The 25,217-nt window shown below is 34.8% G+C and overlaps 1 protein-coding gene across 1 annotated transcript; it reads right to left on the reverse strand.

Moving 5' to 3' along the window:
- Positions 1-407: 407 nt before the first annotated feature.
- Positions 408-24,756, reverse strand: LOC106713105 (chromosome transmission fidelity protein 18 homolog). The gene is made up of 16 exons (XM_045681187.1): positions 24,488-24,756; positions 23,948-24,359; positions 23,657-23,810; positions 22,822-22,995; positions 22,369-22,588; positions 21,449-21,577; positions 20,989-21,151; positions 20,103-20,289; positions 19,415-19,563; positions 18,263-18,494; positions 17,553-17,708; positions 17,120-17,264; positions 16,157-16,248; positions 15,619-15,762; positions 3,064-3,118; positions 408-647 (listed from the first exon to the last, which is right to left on the reverse strand). Exons 1-16 carry the CDS (start codon positions 24,573-24,575, stop codon positions 544-546), a joined length of 2,604 nt encoding a protein of 867 aa, XP_045537143.1. The 5' UTR covers positions 24,576-24,756; the 3' UTR covers positions 408-543.
- Between the last annotated feature and the right edge of the window lie 461 nt (positions 24,757-25,217).

Genomic DNA, 25,217 nt, shown 5'->3' on the forward strand with positions numbered 1-25,217 from the left:
TATCTTATACGTATATTTTTAAATTCATTGAAACGCAAACCTTTCAATATCTCGATTTGAAGATAAATGGAGTTAGGCCACTTTCAAAATAAGCGGCTCAGATATTGAAAGAATCCTGGTAAAATTTGAGAGATGTTTCTAACTACTAGAAATTAAAACGGACTTACCTCAAAAGATTAAGACTTTTACGTGTACTATTATTGAGTACAGTGGAACCTTAAAAACGAGAGACTGAGGGACCGCGATATTTTCTCGCTTCTAGATGTTTCTCTCTAATCCGAGTATCTCACGTGTGGAGGTTGACCGTCGGGACTCTCGCTTACAAAAGTGCTTCGCTTATCAATGTTCAACTATACACGAATATATAATTTTTATTATATCACAACATTTTAATTATTTTTTGTCTAACATTTTAGTTTCTTTCACAATTTTAATAGTGAACGCAACATTACTTAAATATGTTAAAAACTATCAATTTCATTGAACTAGTTTCAAACCTAGATATATGTACAATATAGTGAGTTTATATTAACTGACGAGCTTTTAAAGTAAATCTCTGAGGCGCACATTCCGTCGCACGGCGTTGTTGAATCCCTCCCTGTACTGGTAGAACACACCGCTGGATGATATCACGTCGGGTAACGCCTCTGTGGGCAACAAATAATATTATTGTATGGAAGAATTTTTTCCTCACAATGGAGTCTTGGAACTACGACTCACATGAAATTTAGTTATATATAATTCTTTGTTTTTATATGTAGCAAACACAGTTTGTTATTTTTCTAAGTGATTTGCAGTTGAATACTAAAAAAAAGTGAGCTTAAAAATTTGCCTTACAATTAATAAGCATGAAATCTCTGTCCTAAAAGTCTCAGTCCTAAAATGAAGAAATAGTTACCAAAATAATTTGAAATAACCTCTTCTGCCAAAAACATAATACAAAATTCATAAGATAATTAGACAAAGTTATACGAAAACAAATAATATCTAAAACCATCCATCCATCCATCGTAGTAAGACTGATAAGACAAATTAAAACAATTCAATTCCATTCAAAGTTAAGTAGATAACCCTAAAACAAAATTAACAAGGGTATAATCACGGGCGCCGGGTGGGCAGGCGTTCGGGGGGTGCGGAATGGAGGTTGGGGGTATGTTTGCACTAGTTAATTGCCATCCATTGTGCCGCGCGGCGCTGGCGCGGGGCGACGCTTCTCCAACGCTATCGCATTATGTAATCTCGTGTGCGCTTACCTACTTTCTTTAATAACGACTCGCCGTAGGTATTTTAATATACACCGTTCTCAAAAGAGACCCCCCACTTAACTATTCAGTCGCTGAAGCTCGTTTGCGTTTCATTTAAGGCCCGGACAAAAATGCATGAATAAAATAAACACCATTTTTAAACGGATGTATTTTAAGAGATTCTTTTTAATTTTATTTTTAAATTCCTAGTTAAAACGGTGATTATTATTTAATAGCGCGTGACATACGCGGGAAATTAAAAAAGAAATTTAATATTTTACTGGAATGTTTTCTTCGGTTTACGTTAAAGGGTTACGTTAATAAAACAACACGAAACTATTATGCTATAAGGATCTCGTTAAACCAGAGACGTTTTCTCTAAAAATTATACCTACCAGTGTAATATCCTGTTTTTTGCGTTAGTTACGCATAACACATCTTAGTTGATTTTTTTTGTAAAATGACGTCTACTTCATTCATTAATGAAAATTGTTAAGCTCGCTTCATTTTAGTAAATCGCGTAATTAAAAGTTAAAATTATCAAAATTTAGTAGAGTCAAACAAACATCATAGTGATTAGAATCGGGCGGTTAATCCGACTGTTAAATCAAATAGCTCAGTTGAATTGTTCGGGTGTGGGCGGGGGCGGGGGCGAGAGCGAGGGGAAGCAGAAACAATTACTACATATAGCCTTCATTACAACTTCCTCCCGCCTCCAAAGTCATCTCCATAATGTTGAATGTTTATTTTATTGCTAATACTAAAACCGATAGTTAAATGGGTTTAAAAATCTAATGTAAAGTTTCAATTGTCGTTCGTAGATTGTAACCTTTTTCCGGCATCTACAATGCTACGGATAATCGTAGTCCATACGTAGCTGATAACGTAGAACTCTTCTACGATCCACTCGTAGATGTGTACATTCTACTTGTAGACATCTATGTACAAATCTACATAATATCTACGAATGTAGACGTTGTTTTTTTTATATATTATATTACAAGGTGGCAAACGAGCAAGCGGCTACATGAATTCGCCGAAATGGCGAAACGACCGCTGCCCATAGACATTCGCAATTGCAGATGCGTTGCCTACCCTCAATCGACGAAGGAGGAGACGCACAAAAAGAGAATATTTAACCTTCCTATGCATCTCCTCCTTCATCAAATCCGCCTCCCCTTCCCATCCTTTCCTTATAAGAAAAGGGGTGGAAAGGGAAAGAGGACTAAAATTAGGCCTCCGGCACCGCACTCATCAGACGAAACGCGGAATTGCTTCCACTTGAGGCCTGTCTTCTGTTTGGTCGTGGTATTTCACTGAGCGAGGCCAATTCGTGCAACTGATGTTGTTGTTGCTGTCGTCTACCACTGTTTAAGTAATCTCCGTAACATCTTTGAAAAAGGTTAATAAAATAAAGGTCATTAGTGTGTACACATCCTAAAGTCACCAAAGGCAATTCTATTGATGTCTATTAAAATTTCTCATTCGCGACCGAATTATACGCAATTAATATGAGAACGGTAGACAATCGGGATGTGGCGGGCTGCGGGGGGCGAGGTGCGGGGGTAAGGGGATCAGGTGTTCGATTCTCGGGCGAGTGTCGGGGAATGAATATTAACAACCCTTCCTGGCGGCGCGAGCGGGTAATTGAAAATAATAGACCCGCCGCTAACTCGACATGTGATTAACGTTATGTGATAATGGCCGGGCGACGTTCACTACTTGCGAATGAATTCGCTTTAGCCTAATATACTGCGGATTAGGGATATAATAAGTGGTTTTTATAACACTTTTTTTTATTCATGTAATTTGATCTTACCTTGTCGCTGTATCTGCGCCATCGGTACTATTCTTCCGAAGAAATCTTTATGTACCTGAGGAATAAAAATAAATTACATTAATTTTTTTTATAAAACTTCGAATGTATTTATCTGGTGGATCTAAAATAGAGATGTACCAGAGAACCATAAGTGTGTTGTAGTCGTAGCAGAGCCTGCGCCCGCGGCGTCGTCTCCAATTAGACGAGTGCAGTCGCGACGGTCGTTAGCCGCGGCGGCCCTACATCGTTACCGCGCCCTCAACGACCACTGACGCCACTGAAACGCCACTGAAATACCACTGAAACGCCACTCGACACGCTCGACGTCTTCCTTTACTCGGCGTGTAGACAGTTAGCACGTTTTTTAAAGTAATTCTAAGTAATCACCCGACTGTGTAGACTATTTCATACAGTGTATGTAGTTATAATTATCTTTGAGTCGTTTTGAAAATTTTTTGCGTAGTTAAATTTTACCTACATTATTATGTATTTTGCGATATGATAGAGTAATTCATAACATAAGAAATAGGAAGGGATGGTAACTACGAGAAAATACATACATATTAATAGAATTTTCACTCCAAACTTGTACCATACAGTAATTTTGTTTTGTCGCAATATTTTCTATCAGCCTGCCCCAGCGGTTGAGATAAATCGTTACATATAGGTATAAACACAATTTGCCGCTCATAAAAGTTATCGGCGGTATGTTACGAAGCTTCGGCGATATTGTCAATCATGAGACGAGATCCGCCTTATAGCTCTAACAATGTTTACAGATTTATAGCGAACCGAGACTTGAACTTTATTACGTTACGAGTGTGTAAAGATAAAAAGAAGATTGTTTTGAATTACACCACTAATATTATTATCAAATTACGTAGTAAACGTGAGACTTTATGCGAATTGCGTAGAAGGTGCTACGGGCATTGCTACGAACAAAATCTTGTTTAATAAAACACGTGTAAAAAATTTACTTTTTCACGCTTATGATCCAATGATTAATGTTTAAAATGCAATCCAAAATGCTATATCCATCACACAAGTAACGCTTGGGCACGCAAAACAAATTTAAACATTCATTCTACTCTCAAATATTTATCTCAAACATAGATATTTCGCGTTGTAGACGATATTTTTCCACTCGGATGCACCGTGGGGGGTGGTTGAAAGGGGGGTGTACTAGGTATCAATTCGCCCCGCCCCGCAAACAATACAATCAGAGGCAATCTGCCGCGCAAATAGGAAAATAGAGTGCGCGCCGAGACAGGGCCGCCTCAGGCGACGACGACGAATCTTACACTTTTCTGCAAATTACACATTATTTCAGGCGCATCCGTATGTCTTTAAATTGGCAACTATAGTTTCAATCTATTAGAGCTATAAAGTAGAATGTAAAACAATTTATACGATATTTGTTGGCACACATCTTAACAAATCGTTAAATTCTATTTGTACCGAAAATCGGATTTATATTTCTGAGACTTTTAGAAACATGATTAGATATTATCACAGACAAAATTATAAATTAAATATATCGTTAAAAAAATTGTATGAACTTTTTTTCCATTATTTATTTCAATGAATGACAATAAATTTCATTTAAGATCTTATCTTCTATTTGTTTCCGTTATGAATTGTAATTACGCCTATATTACCTACTACCAAATTTCACGTTACCGCAGTTATATAAATCGAGTCCGTCCCCTACAATATCTTGTAGTAACTCTGGGTGCGGATCCCTGCGAATCCGCGCAATTTTCCGCCGGTCATTTTTCATTGTTTCAACTTGAGAGCCTCGGGCTGGGCCAAGCCGGATACTTATTTGTTACCACTCGTAAATACAGCCATCGGTACGCTTAGATTGTGTTTACGACATAGACTTATATAGAAGATTGTTTAGAAAGTTTAATTGAAAAGGTGAATCGAGGCCTAAAAGATCCTATCAATGATTTACTATACAATAGTATTGCATAGATACAATACGATAGGATTCGAAATGAGTATTTTAGACGAAGTCTGAAAGTAGCACTGGTCGTCTGGTCTTATCGTGGTATGGGCATGTTGTGAGGAGGGAAGAATCGCACGTGGCAAAGAGAACATTAAGTATGAGTGTGGAGGTACACCAGTAGAGGTAGGCCTAGGAAGAGATGGATGGATTGCGTGAAAGACGACATGATCAAGAAAGGGGGTGACAATGGAGATGGCAGACAGATTCATTTGGAGGACGAAAACCTGGTGCACCGACCCTACGTAAGTGGTACAAGGCCAAGGAGATGATGATGACAATCCAAAATTTAAAAATATATATTCTTTTAACGCAATTTCAACTCACAATTTCTTCGAAATTATGGTCAATTAGACCTACTGTGATATTATCCCAAATATCAAGTCATAAATATATATTCAGAGGCTCGTATGGTCACTTAACTAATATATAATATATTATTCTATGAACAAAAAAGACTTTAAAGGAAAAACTCTTTAACCTTCACATGTATTTAAACATCTATTATTCACTAACGCATCCTTTTCTTTTATCACTGTCTACCCTTTATTCAAAGATCGTTTTGACATCATTACTACGATAGTACTTTAGCTTGAAGGTAATAAAAGTGAAGCAAAAGTACTGACTGACAGGTTAAATATCTTTTAAGCCTATAAACAATTCACGAGCGGTCAGAAAAAGGAAACTCATATATCGTAATGGTCTTCCTATTTGCTTTATATTTTGATTTAAAATTGTTTTTTTTATTTTTTGTTTACTGATGTATTGTTTACGATTGAAAGACGCCATTATCATCTTACTAATATTATAAATGCGAATGTTTAGATGGATGGATGATTGTTTGAAGGTATCTTCAGAAAGATTCAACGGATCTCGATGAAATTTGGCATAGATGTAGATCATAGTCTGGAAGAACAAATAGACTACTTATTATATGTTTTATTCCGCGCAGACAGAGTCTCGGGCGACAACTAGTATGACCATATAAACATTGGTTTAAAAAGAAAAAGAAAATCAATAAAAATTCTACTCATAGAATATCCCTAGAGAAGTAAGAGTTAAGTACAAAAATGAAAAAAGTTCGTAATAAAACTTGTAGCAAATTTGTAGTAATAGATTTGAATGGCTCTTAAATATAATTTCTCGCTTCTTTATACAAGTAAATATTAATATTCACAATCTTACTAATATTATAAACTAGCTTTTACCCGCGACTCCGTCCGCGCGAAATAAAAAAAATGCACACAAGGTAAAAAAGTGCCTACGTCCGTCGCCTAGTTCTAAGCTACCTCCCCATCAATTTTCAGCTAAATCAGTTCGACCGATCTTGAGTTATAAATATTGTAACTAACATGACTTTCTTTTATATATATAGATGCGAATGTTTAGATGGATGGTTGTTTATTACAAGGTATCTCCAGAACGGCTGCATATATCTCAAGAACACATAGACTACTAATTATTTTTTTTTATTCCGCGCGAACGGATTTGCGGGCGACAGTTCGTTTTGATATTTTAGAAGTGCTTTAAGTTTCTCAATTTAAAATAAGTATGCATTTTCCAATGAGGTTATTTTTAGCAAGGTTCGATCGGGCTCTTACACAAATTATATTCACCGACAACAATTTGTTACTGTTACAAATTGATAATGGGTATTCCCCGATCACTTTAGCTCTATGATCGATCGCTTATAAGCGTCAATAACAAATTATAATGTAAATTTTATAAAAACTCGAGTTCGCAAATGTTCCTTATTGAATTGGAATTTCGTAATTTACTTTATGAGTTGTTTAAAGTTTGAAGTACTTATTATCCACAAATGAATAATGTAACCGAGTTATCTTCATTTGTAGGCCAAAATTTCTGTATAAAACATATCGTCATCCTTGTCATTATAGTGACAAAACAGAGATAATAACATGTTTCAAACGCAGATTTTGGTCTTAGAAATCCACGCTGCATCTTTCATCCACATTATTAAAGCTTTGAATTGGTTTGTAATGTACTTTATCAAAAGTTTTAAAACCTTACAACTTTCAGGAAAACTACAAACAGAAAGAGTTACCAAAAAATCTGGACAAAAGAGTCTAAGCCCAACAACAAATTGCAATTAACCCGACCATTTTGTATAGTACAGTACAGCCTGGGGCGCTTGCTTTGAGCTCAAAGGCGTGGTCTACCACCGATAGCTATTCAAACTTGTTTGTGTTAATCAGATAGGGTCGGCATATGTAACATGTTTGAACAAGTCTAGGCTCATAATGGTTTTTATGCCGGCAACTGTCGCTTTGAACTTATGATTAGTGGTCACAACCACACACCATATTTTAACAGACATTAATTATATCTTTTCTTATCTTTTAATACCTAATTATTGATAACAGCTAAATTTAATATTCCTCACATATAAATTTCCTTAAATATTAAAGTAAAATTAATTATTTACACGTAAATATATTAATACTAGCTGTCGCCCGCGACTCCGTCCGCGCGCAGTTAAAAAATGGGGGGGAGTATGAAAAATAGATGTTGGCCGATTCTCAGACCTACTGAATATGCTCACAAAATTTCATGAGAATCGGTCAAGCCGTTTCGGAGGAGTACGGGAACGAAAACTGTGACACGAGAATTTTATATATTAGATAGTGATACTAAAAAGCTTCCAAGACAAATAAATGCGATACTTTGACTTATCAAATACTAGCAGTTGGATTTAAAATTAACTAGAACAAAAAAACTAGTAATAAATATAGCCTATGTCACTCGGGAATAGTGTAGCTTCGCAACAGTGAGATAATTTTTCGAGATCGGTTCAATAGTGTAGCTTTTTCTGTACAAACAAACAAACAATCAAATATTTACTCTTTATAACATTAGTGTAGAAAACATGTGTCATGATTTTTCTACTTTTTTCTCCAAACAAACTTGTTCAAACGCTAAATAATACCAAAAATATGAACAAAATAACATTTGCTTTTTATTGTACCGTTCTGTTTGCATGCACAAGGCGCGGTAAAGGGTGACGATGATGCAGGCATCGCCGCGGGCGACACATATGGCGTGTTCACGTCAATTTTGTAAATTATCCGCATGTTTAATTTTTGGAACCGCATTATTTGAGCCTATTTGAATTGTAACCGCCTCCTAATCGTAGTAGGATTTGTGACAAGATTAGTTACAATAATGCAAAGTTAGGGGAAGGGGATTGGATTCATTGTTTGTAATTTCAAGCGACATTATTATGTTCTTGGTCGACGTTAGCTTACTAATATTATAAATGCGAATGTTTAGATGGATAGATGTTTGTTTGAAGGTATCTCCGAGACGGCTCAACAGATATTAATTAAATTTGGCAAAGATGTAGAACAAGTCTGAAAGGACACATAGGCTACTTATTAAGTTTTTTTTTTTAATTCCGCGCGGATGAAGTCGACAGCTAGTGATATTATAAAGGACTGTTAAAAAACTTCTTAAAATACACGTTTACGTGACCTTCATTTTATACTGAATTATCTTAAGTATAGTTAAACATATTATATCCAACAAATATGGTTTTAATTAACAAAAAACAAAGAAAAAAGAATTTTTATTTACACTAATACTGTAATAATAAATGTCATTTTGTAAACGCCAAAACGGTATTCACATCAACATAAGGATAAATGAGACCTGAGTTTTATAAAAATACTAGCTTTTACCCGCGACTCCGTCCGCGCGAAATAAAAAATAGAAAACTGGGTAAAAATTATCCTATGTCCGTTTCCTGGTTCTAAGCTACCTGTCCATCAATTTTCAGTCAAATCGATTCAGCCGTTCTTGAGTTATAAATGGTGTAACTAACGCGACTTTCTTTTATATATATAGATTTTATTCATTTTTTTCCTCGAAAACGTGTTAAATCAACCTTCAAAGGAATCAAGTGAGAAAAAATGCAATAAATTATATAGAGAGAGAAATATGCATAGAGTAACAAAACGCCTGGAGGCAGAGGAGTGAGTGGGCCGTTCGTTTCCAAATTCAAATAATAGTGTAACGAGCTCGCGCGGGATCGCAACCGACAATCATATTACAGCACACCGCATTCACAAATGAAAATTTATTTTTGTATTGCAGTACTGAATTAAATAAACTATGTACTTGCTCTATAATCTTGGCATATTTAGAAGACTACGCTTTGGAAAAATTTTTGACTAAAAAAATATTAATTTTATATTCATTTTTACATTATACCTTTAATCAAATTAACAAGTGTAAACAATTGTTTTTGATGTGAAACATCTATAGGATCACTTGTAAACCGAATTGTTGGCGTGGCGACGTTCGCCGTGGCGACGGGTCGCCACGCTATACTAAGGTATAACATATATATTATGTGTAGTAAAGTGTACGGTGTGGCGACGGATCGCCACGCTATACTGAGGTATACATTATTATTATCATTATCACTACATTATCATTATATATTTATTTATTTAATTATAATATTTTATATTTTTTGCATATTACTTGTACATACACGATGTCTCACATCTGCCAGGCGTCCCATGACGGCTCACGTTTTTTTATTTCTATAGACATTTGGTTACCATGAGATACGACTGTACACTTTTACTTTGATGACCTGTCATTTTTTTATTACCAATAGAAATATATATATATATATATATATATATATATATATATATATATATATATATATATATATATATATATTTCTTCATATTAATAGTACGAAGGAAATTTAATACAAAAAAAGAAATTTACATTTCACTCTACGCTTACAGGACGTTAAGCAGAATATTTCCACTTTACGCCTGACTTCTCTAAAGTCAAATCTCACCGTGCAACTGATATGGCGATATTTATCACTTCAAATACTTTTTAAGTTCGAACTTGCTTTAAAAACAAGTAAATTTTTATAAATCGTTGTTTAATCACTATATTGTTCCTAGGCAAAGAATATAAAAATGCAGACAGGTCAAAAGTAATACATCATAGAGTAATAGCCCGCCTCTATAACACCGTAATGCAATACCAGTACAAAGGGGTTGCGGAGTAAAAACTAGCTAACAAGCGCCCGCGCCCCGCGGCGGCGGTCTAATTCACAATTCGCCTCAGCCGGGACTCGCGCTACAAAATTTTACACCCGACAAAATAACATTTGTTAAGAATAATTTTTCCTTCGGCGCATCCTCTTTAGCATATTTCATTTGATCACTGAATATTTTTGAGTTTCTATTGTACATAAAGAAAAGAACTTTGCAAGGGACTACAATAATCTTAGAAGAGAGAAAGATCACTTTGAAAAATCACAAGAGCCTTAAATAATATGAGTCGTAGTAAACTGATGTACATATAGCCCTGCCAACAGCATACTGACACTGCATTCATCGACGTATAACTATTATAAATAATTCAGTAGAGGAGGCATCACTATCGCCGGTAATCCGCGAGAGACAGAGCGTCGGGACGCGGAAAAATCTCACCCTAACCGAATAACCCTTGCGCGGGGGCGCCCCCGAGGAAGGCTTCCGATTGGCCGCCCCCCAGGAAGGATATGACCTATAGTTTTTCTTCTCGAGAACTTCCTGCGAGCATTGTGAGCGTGATATACGAGCGGGGGCCGGGGGCGTAGATTGATGATTGCCCGTATCCGGCCCTCGCAATCACATCTGCGCACGATCCGGCAATTTAGCCGCATATTCGTTTACCCAGCGCTACACTGGGGCGAACTCCTTCCGCGCCTGAGTGTTATTGCCTCTATTACGAGCGTCGAGACCTTAATGCTCGCCGTTACCCGATAAAGGAACGTAACGGCCACCCGCCGTCGTTTTTATGTCGTTTAGTTATACTCGAACGATGGGATTATGGATTTTTTTTATCCACTTGAACTTTTTATCAACTGAACTAAAGCTTTTTATTTCACAATTACTTTGATTTTTACACGACTATACAAAATAAAATAATTAATATAATTTCAACAATGACTAACTGAATATTAACATTTAAGTTTAGTTCCTTTGATTTATGGATTCTGTATAAATTTATTAAAAGTTTCTAAATCTTTCCAAATATTAAAATATTAAATTTTTTATAAATAAAATAGATTTCTATCACTTTAAATAAAACGTACAATCTCATAAGCTAACATTTTAATATACAGATCACAATAGAAATGGAAGACGACGTCCTCAATTTACTACCGGCTGGGGAGGTTCGGGGTTTGGGTGAGGGGGTTGTTCAGCCGGGGCGGCGCCGCTCCGGATTTATTGCACGCGATTACCGCCTAATGTACGGAACACTAACTACACTCCGTGCAAATTAACGGCTTCAATAGAAAAAACATTCACGCCCATAATTTATAGGGATAGGCAGAGATAACAAGTTTCGCATCAGCAAAGTCCTGATATACCTCTCTTATTTATTCACAAACGCTTTTCGATTATTCTTTACAGTACGGGGATAGTGAACCAATGGCACCCGACACAATATTTTAGGTACGTACGAGTGATAACAAAATTCATTATGCACTACAACGCTACGAAATTTTCCTAATAATCACAAAATCACACGTTGATATGTAAAGGTTCACCATCCCTGCCCTTGCTTTATGTCACTTACGGGATCGGTGAAGTTACAATAACAGAACCGCGAACGGGAATTTGTTACAAAATGTAATATGTAAACTGAGTGAAATTAAATAAAGAACAACATTCTCTCACAAAATGATTCAAATTTGATACAAACGCGCCTATTTGAAATGGTCATAGTATAACGCATTGGACATACTCGACTTTTACCCCGGCGTGCGTCGCCACGCCCGACAAATAAATTTACCCAGTATTAACTGCTCACCCGCAGAGCGCACGTGACTTAGCGAATAATGTGTTCAAACAGACCAAATAAACATTTCAAAACACAGTCACGCCTTAAATACGGAAAACAGCGATTTTTTTATATGTACCAATCCAGTCCAGTGAAATTTCAATGCCGAAATATTTATCTCAGCTTATTGCAACCATAATAAGAGGGACAAACAGACAGACAGATTTACTTTCTCATTTATAATATTAGTAAGTATTATAACGATGATGTTTCTTGATTTAAAAGGAGTTTATAATTTCTCAAAACCTGCAGTATTCAATTAATAATTACTTCCTAAAAAACCTTTTTAATTTTTACCGAGGTGAATGTAAAAAAAGTTAAATGAACAATATTCTTGATAAGACAGAAGATTATGGCGAGAATTGACGTGCGCCACCCGACCCTCGATACTCACCATTAACGGGAAAGAAAAACTTGTAAGAAAATTGTATAAAGCAAGACCCACACTTAACGTTAAAAATAAAAAAAAATAAAAAAAAATCTAACATTTTTTTTATTTTTTTTTAATTAAGGGAACATGCAAATGATGAACGAGACATCAAGATGATGTTTTATTATTTTTTTATTATTACATGATATTGTTTTAGGAGGCTTGTGCCGCGGAGACCCAACCACAAAAAATGTTAAAAACATTATTAGATTTAAACTACGTGAATTTATTTATATATAGATGTCAACCGCAATTGCGTCCGCTAGGAATTAAAAATTTAATTTAATTAGTAGCTTATGTGTTCTTCCAGACTGTATCTATACCAAATGTCATCGAGATCCATACAACCGTTCTGTAGATACCTTGTAATAAACATCTATCCATCTAAACATTCGCATTTATTATTAAGTAAGATTAAGTACGTATCTTTCAAACTTTCAACCAATAAATTCAGTCTTAGTGTGCGTCAACCTTTAAAAACAACCCTCCAATGAAATTCTTATGGTGTTTTTAAAAGAGACGGCCGCAACCCTTTTATTTTGATTAGTTATAATATTTACGTGGGCGGGTGTCGCCATTGACAAAAAAATCATTAAAACCTAAGAGGGAATCACAAATTGGAGGCGCTGTGTTTTGACAGTCATTATTTTATGAGCTACAGATTGGATTGCGAATCCAGTTTTCAGACTTGACAGCGAGTATTATATTAATAAAAAATGAAGTTAAATTGACAAAGTTTAAGCAATTTTTTGACTAGGATGAGAAATCAACCAGTAACAGTTTCATCATCATCTCCTTGGCCTTGTCCTACTTATGTAGGGTCGGTACACCAGGTTTCCGTCCTCCAAATCAATCTGTCTGCCATCATATCAATTGTCACCCCCTTCTTGATTATGTCACCTTTCACACAATCCATCCATCACTTCATAGGTCTACCTCTACTGGTGTACCTCCACACTCATACTTGACGTTCTCTTTACCACATGCGATTCTTCCCTCCTCATAACAATAAATTCCGCGCGGAATAAAAAATAGAAAACGGGGTAAAAATTATCCTATGTCCTTTTCCTGGTTCTAAGCTACCTGCCCACCAATTTTCAGTCAAATCGATTCAGCCGTTCTTAAGTTATAGTGTAACTAACACGACTTTCTTTTATATATATATATAGATGTCGAATTTTTTAGCTTTAAAAGCATCTAGCATGTTGAGAAACAAAGATAATCTAATATTAGAAATTATTTGATTGTTTATTATTTTGATTGCATCGAATAGACTCCGAAACTATTGAAGCGAATTGAAAAATTCTTTCACTGTTTTGAAGCTACATCCCCGGATGACATAGACCAGTGTTTTCCAAAGTTAAAGCATTGCTAATTCTCACTCTGTCTTCTTCTATTGACCTAAGTCAGAATGAATTATAATAATAATTGATTTTAAAAGAAGGTAATTTGGCCATGGGTGTCTGAGGTAACAGTTAATTTTGAAAAAGGGATCACTTGTCTAAAATAGTTTAGGGATCTCTGACATAGACTGTATTTTTTTTTTAATACCGCACGGACAAAGTCGTAGACAACTGCTAGTAATGTACATTTCTTTCGTTTCTATTCCGTCATAAAGCAGTGAACATGCTACGCAAATAGGCAAGATAAGGTAAATAGAGTTTTGTGGCGACAATACTTGTCGTTGGACTGAATGGCCGGCGCGCAGATTGCAGTTTACTTGCCTTGATGGAATATATTAACGTGTTTCTAACCAAGGGTTGCCAGTTTAAAAAAAAGTTATACTTTTATTTTTTTAACTGACCTAAGTTTGTTAAACAACTTTATAAATTACTATTTACATCAGATTAACTTAAAATTGTCTCTTAAACCTAGTTTCGTATTCAAATTCAAGAAATATTCAACCAAACTAAAATGCTGTTAACAATAACAATAATTATAGTTTATTAAGAAATTGGATTTAGTAACTGATATTAAAATTATTATTCTGCAAAGTATTATATCAATTTGCCAACCCTAATGAAGCAATAGGAATGACATGGCCAATTGAAAACGCTTCTTTGCGTTTGAAATCGTATGTGCGGTTGTAAAAACGTTATGTGAAGTCTTTCATAACATTTTGTCATTCTCTAGTCTTTTATAAGACTCCCAGGTGATTAAAAAAGTACCAACATATTAAACTATGAAAAAGACATCATTATAAAGTAAAATTAGTGCAAGATATAAAGCACAGCTGTCGCCCGCGACTTCGTGTGGAATAAAAAAAGGTTTTATTAGTAGTCAATGACTTCTTCTATGTTAAAACCTACATCTATGTATCGAGATCCGTTGTGTGATTCTGGAATAACATCCATCCATCTATACATCCATCCATCCATCCATCCAAAGATTCAAATTTATATAAGTAAGATTTGATCTCAACTTAGTCTGATATTTTAAATAAAAATTATCGGGTGTAAATCTTACTAATATAATAAATGCGAATATTTAGATGGATGGATGGATAAAACAATGTTCTTTTTCTGGATTACTTAAAAATTTAACACTTTTCACAAATATTAAATCAGTAACATATGTAAATTTTTAGAACATACGTTAAATTCACTGTCACGGAAACTACTCAGTTTACAGTCGAACCATGATAACTTAGAGTCCAAGAGACTTTGATATTTTTCTCGCTTAGTACTAGCTGTCGCCCGCGACTTCGTCCGCGCAGAATTAAAAAAAAAGCTTTATTAGTAGCCTATGTGTTCTTCCAGACTATGTTCTACATCTATGCCAAATATCATCAAGATTCGTTGAGACGTTCTAGAGATAGCGTCAAACAAACATCCATCTATCTAAACCAGTGTTTCCCAAAGTGGGCGATAACGCCCCCCTGGAGGCGTTTGGAACCTAGGAGGGGGCGATAAGAGGCCCAAAAAATGGGCGGCATTGAAATTAATTAAAGCAATGAAATTGTGATTTTTAAGTTTTAGGGCTGAATAAAAATTAGGGGCGTTCTGAAATATAATTGATTTTCAAAGGGGGCGGTGAAAGAAATAAGTTTGACAATCACTGATCTAAACATTCCCATTTATAATATTAAAAATATTTTTTCACCGTAGTTTCTATGGAGTTAATTAGGACTGGAAAATTATTAACTTATAGAAGTTTCTATTTTATCCAGATTCGACTGTATTTATAAAAAAAATATATATATTTTAAATAAAATATAAGATAAAACACTCACCTGAGGAATACGTTTTTCAATACTTTTAGGCTTCAAACGTTGCAAGTGATTTGGTAATCGAGATTCTTTTTCCGAAACATATACTAACTTTTCTTCCATTTTCTTAATATTTTCATCAATTTTCCTTGGTTTTACTCTTGCTGTCTAATAATATAAATATTTACTTATTAAAACCAAAAAAAAGACAATTTTTTTATATATTTTTTTTAATTTTTACCATGAATTCATCAAATGAAATTAGTGTTTATATTGCATATAAATAACGCAAACTAGTAATTGGTAAACTGAATTCGCCGAATTAGCGAATCAACTCTTACAGATGTATAATGAAAAAAACAAAATTTCTCCTTCCACGTCATTTCCACTATCAAATTCATTATCCTTTCCAATATAAGAATAGGGTTGGAAGGGAAAGAGGACTAAAGTTAGTCCTCTGTAACATATATATAAGAAATAGGCGTTTCTGTTGGTATATATCGATGTTTTTTTTTGTTTTTTTTTTTGGGCAAACGAGCAACGGAGTGAAAGTTAATCTTACCATCTCTTCGTTTCTCCTGATAATTTCAAGTTGTTGTTCTCTAGCTATAGCCTGTCGTATCGCTGGTTGAGGTCTTATTCTTTCTTCCGTACCTAAATAGAATAAAAAACAATAAAGAAATAAACAAATGTGAAAAAAATCACTCATTTTTTTATCTAGAAGTAGAAATCTGAATGGCTGGACCGGTTTCACATTTTGTTGTGTTTGTTAACAATAACAATAAGAACCTTCCCCTGACAACAGGGGAAGGTTCTTATGACAGAAAAATTTAAAAAATTTAAATGGATGGATGGATAATGAAGTAGAGTTTGAAGGTATTTCCAAAAAGGCTTAATGGATCCTAATGAAATTTGGTATAGATATAAAACGTAGTCTAGAAGAACATATAGGCTACATATTTTTTTTATTCCGCGCAGACGAAGTCGCAGGCGACAGCTAGTAAGAAATATAAAAGCTTTAATCTTTCTAATATTATAAATGCAAATTTTTGGGATGGATGAATGTATGTTTATTTGAATGTATCTCCCAAACGACTCAAGGGTTCTTGATGAAATTTGGCACGAAAATAGAATACAGTCTGGAAGAACACAAAGACTACTTATTAAGTTTTTTTTCTAACTCCGCGCGAACGGAGTCGCGGGCAACAGCTAGTTTATAAATAGACCTTATTCTTTAATTCTAATCACATTTTTTATTTAAAGCTATCACAAAATAATATCGCTTGTTTTATGTATACTCAGAATTATGTGACTAACGCCATCTAGTGCCCCATAATTCAAAAAAATCTTTTCTAAAAATTTAGCTTACAAATTAATAAATACTAAACGTATAATTCTCGATAACTTTTGAATAATAAAATTAACAACAATATTAAATTTACTCAAAAAAGAAAAAAATTAAGCTGTTTTTTTTTTAAGAATTGTCTATTTTTGTCCACGTTTTTACTAATTAAATATATTTTACCCATAAAAGCGATCTTATATACATCAGGTTCCAGCTGATATGTATACAGTCCGTCAGACGCACGCTGCTGCACGTATCTCAGCCCGTAGTCACACAATGCGCCTGCGCAAGTACGTACTGTGTTACGTTCGCTCTCACTGCACAACTGAAATAAAGGGGGCGCTGAAATCGAATTCTTTTACACAAAGGGGGCGCTATTATTGCCTCCTTATTACATAATTTATAGTTATTTTAAAATATATAAGATAGGAGATTTGTCTGTGACTTTGTGTGCATTAATCTCAGAAACGGATTAACCGATTTGCATACAATTTTTACTAATGTATTTTAATTTTTTACATTAGACATTAAATGTTTTATATCAACCAGTGCATAAATAAAATGCTAAGGTAGTTTGAGAGCGAAAATTGATAAAGTAAGGTTTAAAACATACCTGTATATTAGCAGATCGTAACGTGGGTGTCAATAAATAAGGTAAGAGTGGTATCACATCCAATTTCAATGCATTTCTATTGTTGACCACGTGAGGTCCACTGCCTCGCCACACTGACACCAATATGCTATCTAGTTCTACTTTCTTACGGTACATCTGAAACGTACAAACCAATAAGATAGATCAAATAAACGCTAAAAATATACTAAAACATTCTAAAATAATATAAAAGATTTTGCAAAGTAATAATGTATTAACTTATATAGAAAACGGCTAAAATACTCACGTACATTAATTCGGTGTCGGCACCGACTAGTTTCGAGCCCATCGAGGGCCAGTCAACGAAGAGCCCGATGGGCTAGAACAGTGTTTCCCAAAGTGGGCGATAACTCCCCCTTGGGGGCGTTTGAAACCTAGGAGGGGGCTATAAGGGGCCCAAAAAAAATGGGGGGCATTGAAATTAATTAAAGTAATGAAATTGTGGTTTTTAAGTTTTAGGGCTGAATAAAAATTAGGGGGCTCTGAAATATAATTGATTTTCAAAGGGGGCGGTGAAAGAAATAAGAACACCGGACAAATGTACGTGAGTATTTTAGCCGTTTTCTATATTAGTTAATGATAATATCTCACGAAATTTTTATTAATTTAGTAATACTTTATGTTACTTTTTTTCGTAACATTTATATATAAATAATACACTAAAAACTAACCTCCTGCGCTTGCATAGGAAACTTCAACTTATGATATGTCCTTGTAGCGAGCAGTCTATGACACCGCGCTATACAGAGTGGCAATGTACCATAGAGGGAATAATTCTGACACCGCATTGTCCACGCCTGCACTATGTCATAGTATCCTAACCAGCTCATTGTCTCCGATGCTATATGGAGACGGGTGTCAACGCGAGCTGTTATATAATTTTCAAATATACCCTCAACTAATCTGGAAATATGAATAATGAGTTCTTGGTGTGAACGATTTTTTTTTCACAATTTATAAGTTCTGCTTTTTTATTTTATTTTTATATTCTGAAAAAACGTGGATGTGAAATTGGAAGTTCATAAAATATAATTGATGAAAAACTGCACACTAATTGGTACTGTATCTGTCATGACATATTTTTTTCTTTAATGCAATTTTCTATGGCCAAGTTTTACATACTCTCATCATGCTAGATAGCCTTGTTTGACTATATGTACCTAATATACCTTGGATAAGCGAGAGTCCAAGTTTTCTCGCCTATAAAAGTTTCACTCTTACTTGACTTTCTCGCTTATGAAGGTTTCACTCTTACTTGACTTTCTCGCTTATGAAGGTTTCACTCTTACTTGACTTTCTCACTTATGAAGGTTTCACTCTTACTTGACTTTCTCGCTTATGAAGGTTTCACTCTTACTTGACTTTCTCGCTTATGAAGGTTTCACTCTTACTTGACTTTCTCGCTTATGAAGGTTTCACTCTTACTTGACTTTCTCGCTTATGAAGGTTTCACTCTTACTTGACTTTCTCGCTTATGAAGGTTTCACTCTTACTTGACTTTCTCGCTTATGAAGGTTTCACTCTTACTTGACTTTCTCGCTTATGAAGGTTTCACTCTTACTTGACTTTCTCGCTTATGAAGGTTTCACTCTTACTTGACTTTCTCGCTTATGAAGGTTTCACTCTTACTTGACTTTCTCGCTTATGAAGGTTTCACTCTTACTTGACTTTCTCGCTTATGAAGGTTTCACTCTTACTTGACTTTCTCGCTTATGAAGGTTTCACTCTTACTTGACTTTCTCGCTTATGGAGTTTGTCTATCGAGGCCGGACAATGACTCTCGCTTATCCAGGTTCGACTGTACATGTGTATGTATGACTTACCTATCATATTCTCCAGCAGCTTGTATGATCCTGTGGAAAGCTTCAGTGTTGCTATCGTCCAATGTGAACACAGCTTGCAACGCTTGCATTATACTCTTGCTTGTATCCTTTGTGCCGATTGCTACATTCTCTATGTCTTTTATTGTCAACTATAATCAATAAATTAAGATACGCGTCAAATGGAAGCAATTTCGCGTTTTGTTTGATGACTGTGTGTGTCGAAAGCCTAATTTTAGTCCACATTCCCTTCCCACCTTAATAAATTATTGAAGCCATAAAACCATAAAGAAATTATTTGAAGGTGAAGTGGATTTAGCGAAGGAAGTGGAATTATCCACAAGCGTTACTGGAGAATTGAAAAAGGTAAAACTTACTTTAAAAGTACTTCGAAAATGGCCATTTTTAAGTAGCTGTTTCCCCCTCCCCACCTTTCTAGACCTAACCTAGATCATCAGGCGACGCGTAAATTGCTAATGTTTAGATGGATGGATGTTTGTTTGTAGGTATCTCCGGAACAGCTCAACAGATCTTGATGAAATTTGGCACAGAGGTAGAATATAATCTGGAAGAATATATAGTGTACTTATTATGTTTTTTTAATGCCACAGTGACAGAGTTGGGAGCAACAGCTAGTATAGTATAATAAACTTGAACAAATCGCACATAACTTAGACTGACACTAGAATACCTTAGTCTTAGCTCGCAGGAAGTTGAGGACATGTAAGGCAGTACGTATGTCACCACCAGCTCGTGTGGCGAGAGCACTCAGCACCTTTGTCTCCACCCTCAGCCTCTCATAGCTTGCCACCACAGCAAGACGTGATGCCAACCTCGCTGCTGACACACTGCCCACTGTCACTGTCAGCGCTACTGGCCTGGAAGGTGACATTATTCTTTTATATTACTAATATTATAAATGTGAATGTTCGAATGTATGGATGGATGTTTATTTGAAGGTATCTCCGGAACGGCTAAACAGATCTTGATAAAATTTGGCACATATGTAGAACATAGTCTGGAAGAACACAAAGGCTACTAATTAAGTTTTTTTTTAACAATTTCCATAGGTGGCAAATTCACCAAGAAAGTAAAGCGACCCCTGTCCATAGACATCTGTGGACATGTTTCATATTGTACTTAAAACCACTCTTATACATGGAAAGGGTGTAGATCATGGTATTTTGTGCGTATTTGATTTTCTCCATTTTGGCGCTGACAGTTGTGATTGGTAAAGTGGTCAGTAACTTTTGGCGCTTTTAAGTCGGAACTAAGGAAAAGCTGTTATTTCCAAGCAATAACCTATAGAGATTAGTGTGTTAAAAAGAAAAAAAGAATTGCTGTGCTTGTAACATTCAGCCATACATCCATCGATCCAAGATGTACTAAAATTATCGTAATTTAAAAAAATAAGCTGGAAAAATGGGAAAAAAAATTCATTTAGATAGAAGAAAAGTTTCGCTTAACACAGGTAAAAGAAAAATAATAAAGATAGTAAATTAAATAAAAAAAAAAACATAAAAACTTGCGTTCTAAAAAAAAAAACAACGTTTCAAATATAAATATTGTAAACAAACCTCAAAGGTCTTAAAGAAGTAGCGTACAAGTCATTACATATAGCTATGACAGGTCTCCGCAGTGGTTGAGTCTTGGATTTCTTCTTGGCCCCCTCCGCTACTGTTGTGGTGCACCACTTCACCAACAGTTCCACTGTTTGTGTTGGTGCACCATCTATCTCATCTATATTACAAAATAAACATTACAAGATTGTATTATACTAATATTTTTCACAGTTAAAACCTTTTTTGCTGTAAATTATAAGGTTTCGGATGAAATTTATTGAACAGAAAAGTCATAGAGACTCTTTCCTTTACTACACGTCACCTTCCCTGCCAAATACACATGCACTTAGCTTCATTTTCTCATAAGAAAAAGTTTGGAATACTAAGAGAACAAGAATCTGAACAAAAAAGGCTTTAAATTTTGGCCATTATCATTTCAAATATTAAATGCACTTATTATTTTGTTTACACTAACCTAGTATAAGACAATTAGGTCTTTTATCAACATCCATGACCGACCTCATTGAGGTGGCACTCACCAACGCTGATCTAAATGCTTCTGTACTTCTGTCATCTGATGCATTCAGCTCTACTGGCCTGTAACCTGATAATATACAACAGCTATCTATAAATTAGATCCGAATCAGTACAAAAGTTCAGCTCACATAAACTTGAACCATTGAGCTGCGGATCAACAACTTAAGGCAGCTCATTGCTCATCAAAATGTACTATATCTATGAAATTAAAAAGAGCCACGAGATACTTGGTGACTCGCAACTCGCATTGCTCAAACTATCCAAATACAAATTAAGCTGAGTTGCAAGTCAGTTCACTGTTCTGATTCACACATATGAGCAATCAGCTGATCTGCAGGTCATCAATTTTAGTTGATTTCTCCATGCCTTATACACAAATCAAAACAGAAAATATTCGTAAATAATTTGAATTACTAATTTCAGATACTGTCTTCATCAGGACTTTGAGATTACAAAAAATATAAATAAATGTTTGTAAAAAAGTATTTTATTAAGATATAGATTGTTTTTTTATATAAATCCTTTTTAAAACCATCTATGGCAATAGAGCGTCGGTGGCTCAGGAGTTAAGCACTTGACTTGCAATCTGCAGGTCCTGGGTTCGAATGCTGCTATGTACCAATGTGTTTTTCGATTTTCGATTTACATATGTACATTTATCCGACGTTCTTACGGTGAAGGAGAACATCGTGATGCTGCACATTCTGAGAAGTAATTCAAAGATATGTGTGAAGTCAACCCGCACTAGGCCTGTAGTTGACTATGGCCTAGTCACCCCTAAGTTAGGGTAGGCTCCGAGACCCTCATTGGGGATCTATGACGTTTAACCTTTTAAATGCTATACATGTTAACACTTACCAGCCAATCTCGCCAGTAAGTGTGCCAAAGTTGTCTTCCCCACTCCTGGTGGTCCACATAGAAGTGCTACTTTATGATGAGGTCTTCCATCATCATCTATCTCCGGTTCAGATTCCTTTTTACCTTTCCACTTGTTGGTTAGTTGAAATTGTCCAGCTCGCTTGCTGAAAGTGGTACGTTGTTGTGGGTCTTTTGTTTTCACTTCTTTCTTGAACACTACCTGGAATTTAACTATATATATTATATATTTAATATTTTAACTTTGTTTTTTTTTTCAATTCACAGATCACTAGTGGTTAAGGATACGTAACAATACGAGAGTTACGGATCTAGTGGTTATTGATTGGAATTCCGCTATCAACTAATTTCGAAATGTTACTAGAAATATTAGTAGATTGACTGCTACGAAGAAAATAACTAAAGTGTTAGTTTTTATCAAAAAATTCTCTTTACCTTATCCCACAAATGCAGCCAATGTAATAAAGCTCTGTTGACAGGTTCCTCTGATAATAGATCTATATATGAACTAGGTCTGTACTTTTCTACCCACAAACAAGTATTATGCTCTCCTATATCTATCATGGGTGTATCATCTTCTTTCAATGATTTTTGCTCCTTTTTCTCTAACTGTAATAATTATTTAATGCTTCTACATTTATTAATTTACTAGCTTTTACCCGCGACTCCGTCCGCGCGGAATAAAAAATAGAAAACGGGGTAAAAATCCTATGTCCGTTTCCTGGTTCTAAGCTACTTGCCCACCAATTTTCAGTCAAATCGATTCAGCCGTTCTTGAGTTATAAATAGTGTATCTAACACGACTTTCTTTTATATATATAGATTACAAAAATCTTGAAAATTGACTCAATGACTATGTATGTTATTGGAGTGACTTAATAAATGACATCCATATACATATTTTTCATGTATAATGAATGTGCATCTAATGTGCTTACTGAATTTCAAACCATTTTCACACTTTATAGCTAGTTCATTTTGTAGGTTATTACTAGCTGACGCCCTCAACTCTGTCCGCGCAACATAAAAAAAAACTTAATAAGTACCCTATGTGTTTTTCCAGACTATGTTCTACATATGTGCCAAATTTCATCAAGAACTGTGCCATTCGGGAGATAACTTCAAACATCCATTTATCCTTACATCTAAACTTTAGCTTTTATAAAATTAGTACCATTTAATGTATTGACATTTAAATATACAGCAACAACAACAAAAAGGTAATATATGTCACAATAGCAAATTATATATACATAATAATGATACTTACAATTTTTTGTGCCTCTTCCCAAGCAGATGAGTAAGTAGACCTTAAAGACAACTGTTCTGTGTCCATTTCCAAAGATTTATTCCAATAATCTTCAGACTCCAGTCTTATGTAAATACGATCCCCATCTGAATTTGTTAACGGCATAAATGGCCATCTGAAAATTACAATTTATAATTTTAAACAATATATTTAAAATATTAACTGATTCAATAAAGTTCTATCTTAAAAATTATATTAGAATTATTAAGTCACAAGGTTTGACTTCATTTTTCAATTAAAAAATCATATTACTTTGGAATATTGATTGATATATTTTCCTTGACATCAAAGTTAACTTTTGTCTTCATATTCCTACCACTTGCAGGCTCCGTAAGCAATTGTTTAAGTCTTCTTCCTTCCAAAATCTTATTTATTAAATCAAAATCATTTTCCTCATCAGTCTTTTGCCTTTTACTTGGTAGTTCAAGATTGTCAAAATCTATATCATCTATGTCACCAAATAAATCCTCGGCAGTTCTTTTACTGGGCACATTTGTTTGTGCCAAGACTTCTTCCATGTTTTGCAAACTAGGTGTCAAGTTAATATCATTGTCTTTTGTATTAGATTCCAATTTTTCTTGCAGATCTGTATTTTTGGATATATGGGACGAAAAATCTAAACTTCGTTTTGCTGGTAGAGATTTTTGTTTAACTGGGTTAGAATCTAGAAAAGATAAAAGTTTAATTTGTTATTTTATTTGAACCAGTTTCATGTACCAATGTTTTTTCCTTTTGTTTACCATACTTCAACAAATAAAGGTTTAACTTTCTAGTGTAATATTCTAAAGGTACCTGTTTTATCTTCATTTTCTTTCATTAATTCAAGCTCGTCTGAATACATAAGCTCGTATTCTTCATCGGGGTCGGGAAAATCAGACATTTTCGAGCCGGTTTTTATTTATAAGATGATAATCAAGTACTGTAAAACTCTAATGATTGAATTTATAAATTCTAACTTTTACAGACCGATAAAAATATGGTCTAAACTATTTATCTTAAAAAATACCTAAAACTTTTCAATAGAAATAATCATAAACAGAAAGGAAAAGCCCGCCACCTCCACCCGACAAGACAAAAACTTTTTTGACGTAACGTAACTTGATTTTGACATTGACAGTTGACTGTTGGGCCAAAATAGGGTCGGTGTAAGTGTTGTACAGTTTATCGATGGTTAAGACCATATCGAAGCCCCCACCGAATAACCCCGTAATAGGAAAAATCAAATTTTTCAGGAGAAACAAAAAACCGTATTTCTTTAATAACTTCATCAATAATTATTGTACAAGAATCTTTTAGATACCAAAACAAAGCTAATTTTTATAGCTTCATTGTATTTAATTTTCATTCATGTATTCCGGGCATATTCTAAGGAAAATTTATAATACTGGAAAAAAAAATCTGTTTCAATAATGACTTTTTATCTCCGTAATTAACATTAAAAAAATATAAAAAAAAAATCACAACTTGTAATAGGACCTATAGATGCCGAATTCGAACCCGGTAAGAGTGCATTACAGGATTA

The sequence above is a fragment of the Papilio machaon genome, chromosome 15, assembly GCF_912999745.1.
Source record: "Papilio machaon chromosome 15, ilPapMach1.1, whole genome shotgun sequence".
NCBI lineage: Eukaryota > Metazoa > Arthropoda > Insecta > Lepidoptera > Papilionidae > Papilio > Papilio machaon.

What these genes read in the sequence shown, in the direction of transcription:
- LOC106713105 (XM_045681187.1), bottom strand. Translation starts at nt 24,575, where the DNA reads ATGTCTGATTTTCCCGACCCCGATGAAGAATACGAGCTTATGTATTCA. An exon ending in GGGAAGAGGCACAAAAAATT is followed by an intron (nt 22,996 to 23,656) that starts GTAAGTATCATT and finishes TAATTATTACAG; the next exon opens with TTAGAGAAAAAGGAGCAAAA. An exon ending in GGCGCAGATACAGCGACAAG is followed by an intron (nt 648 to 3,063) that starts GTAAGATCAAAT and finishes TGTTGCCCACAG; the next exon opens with AGGCGTTACCCGACGTGATA.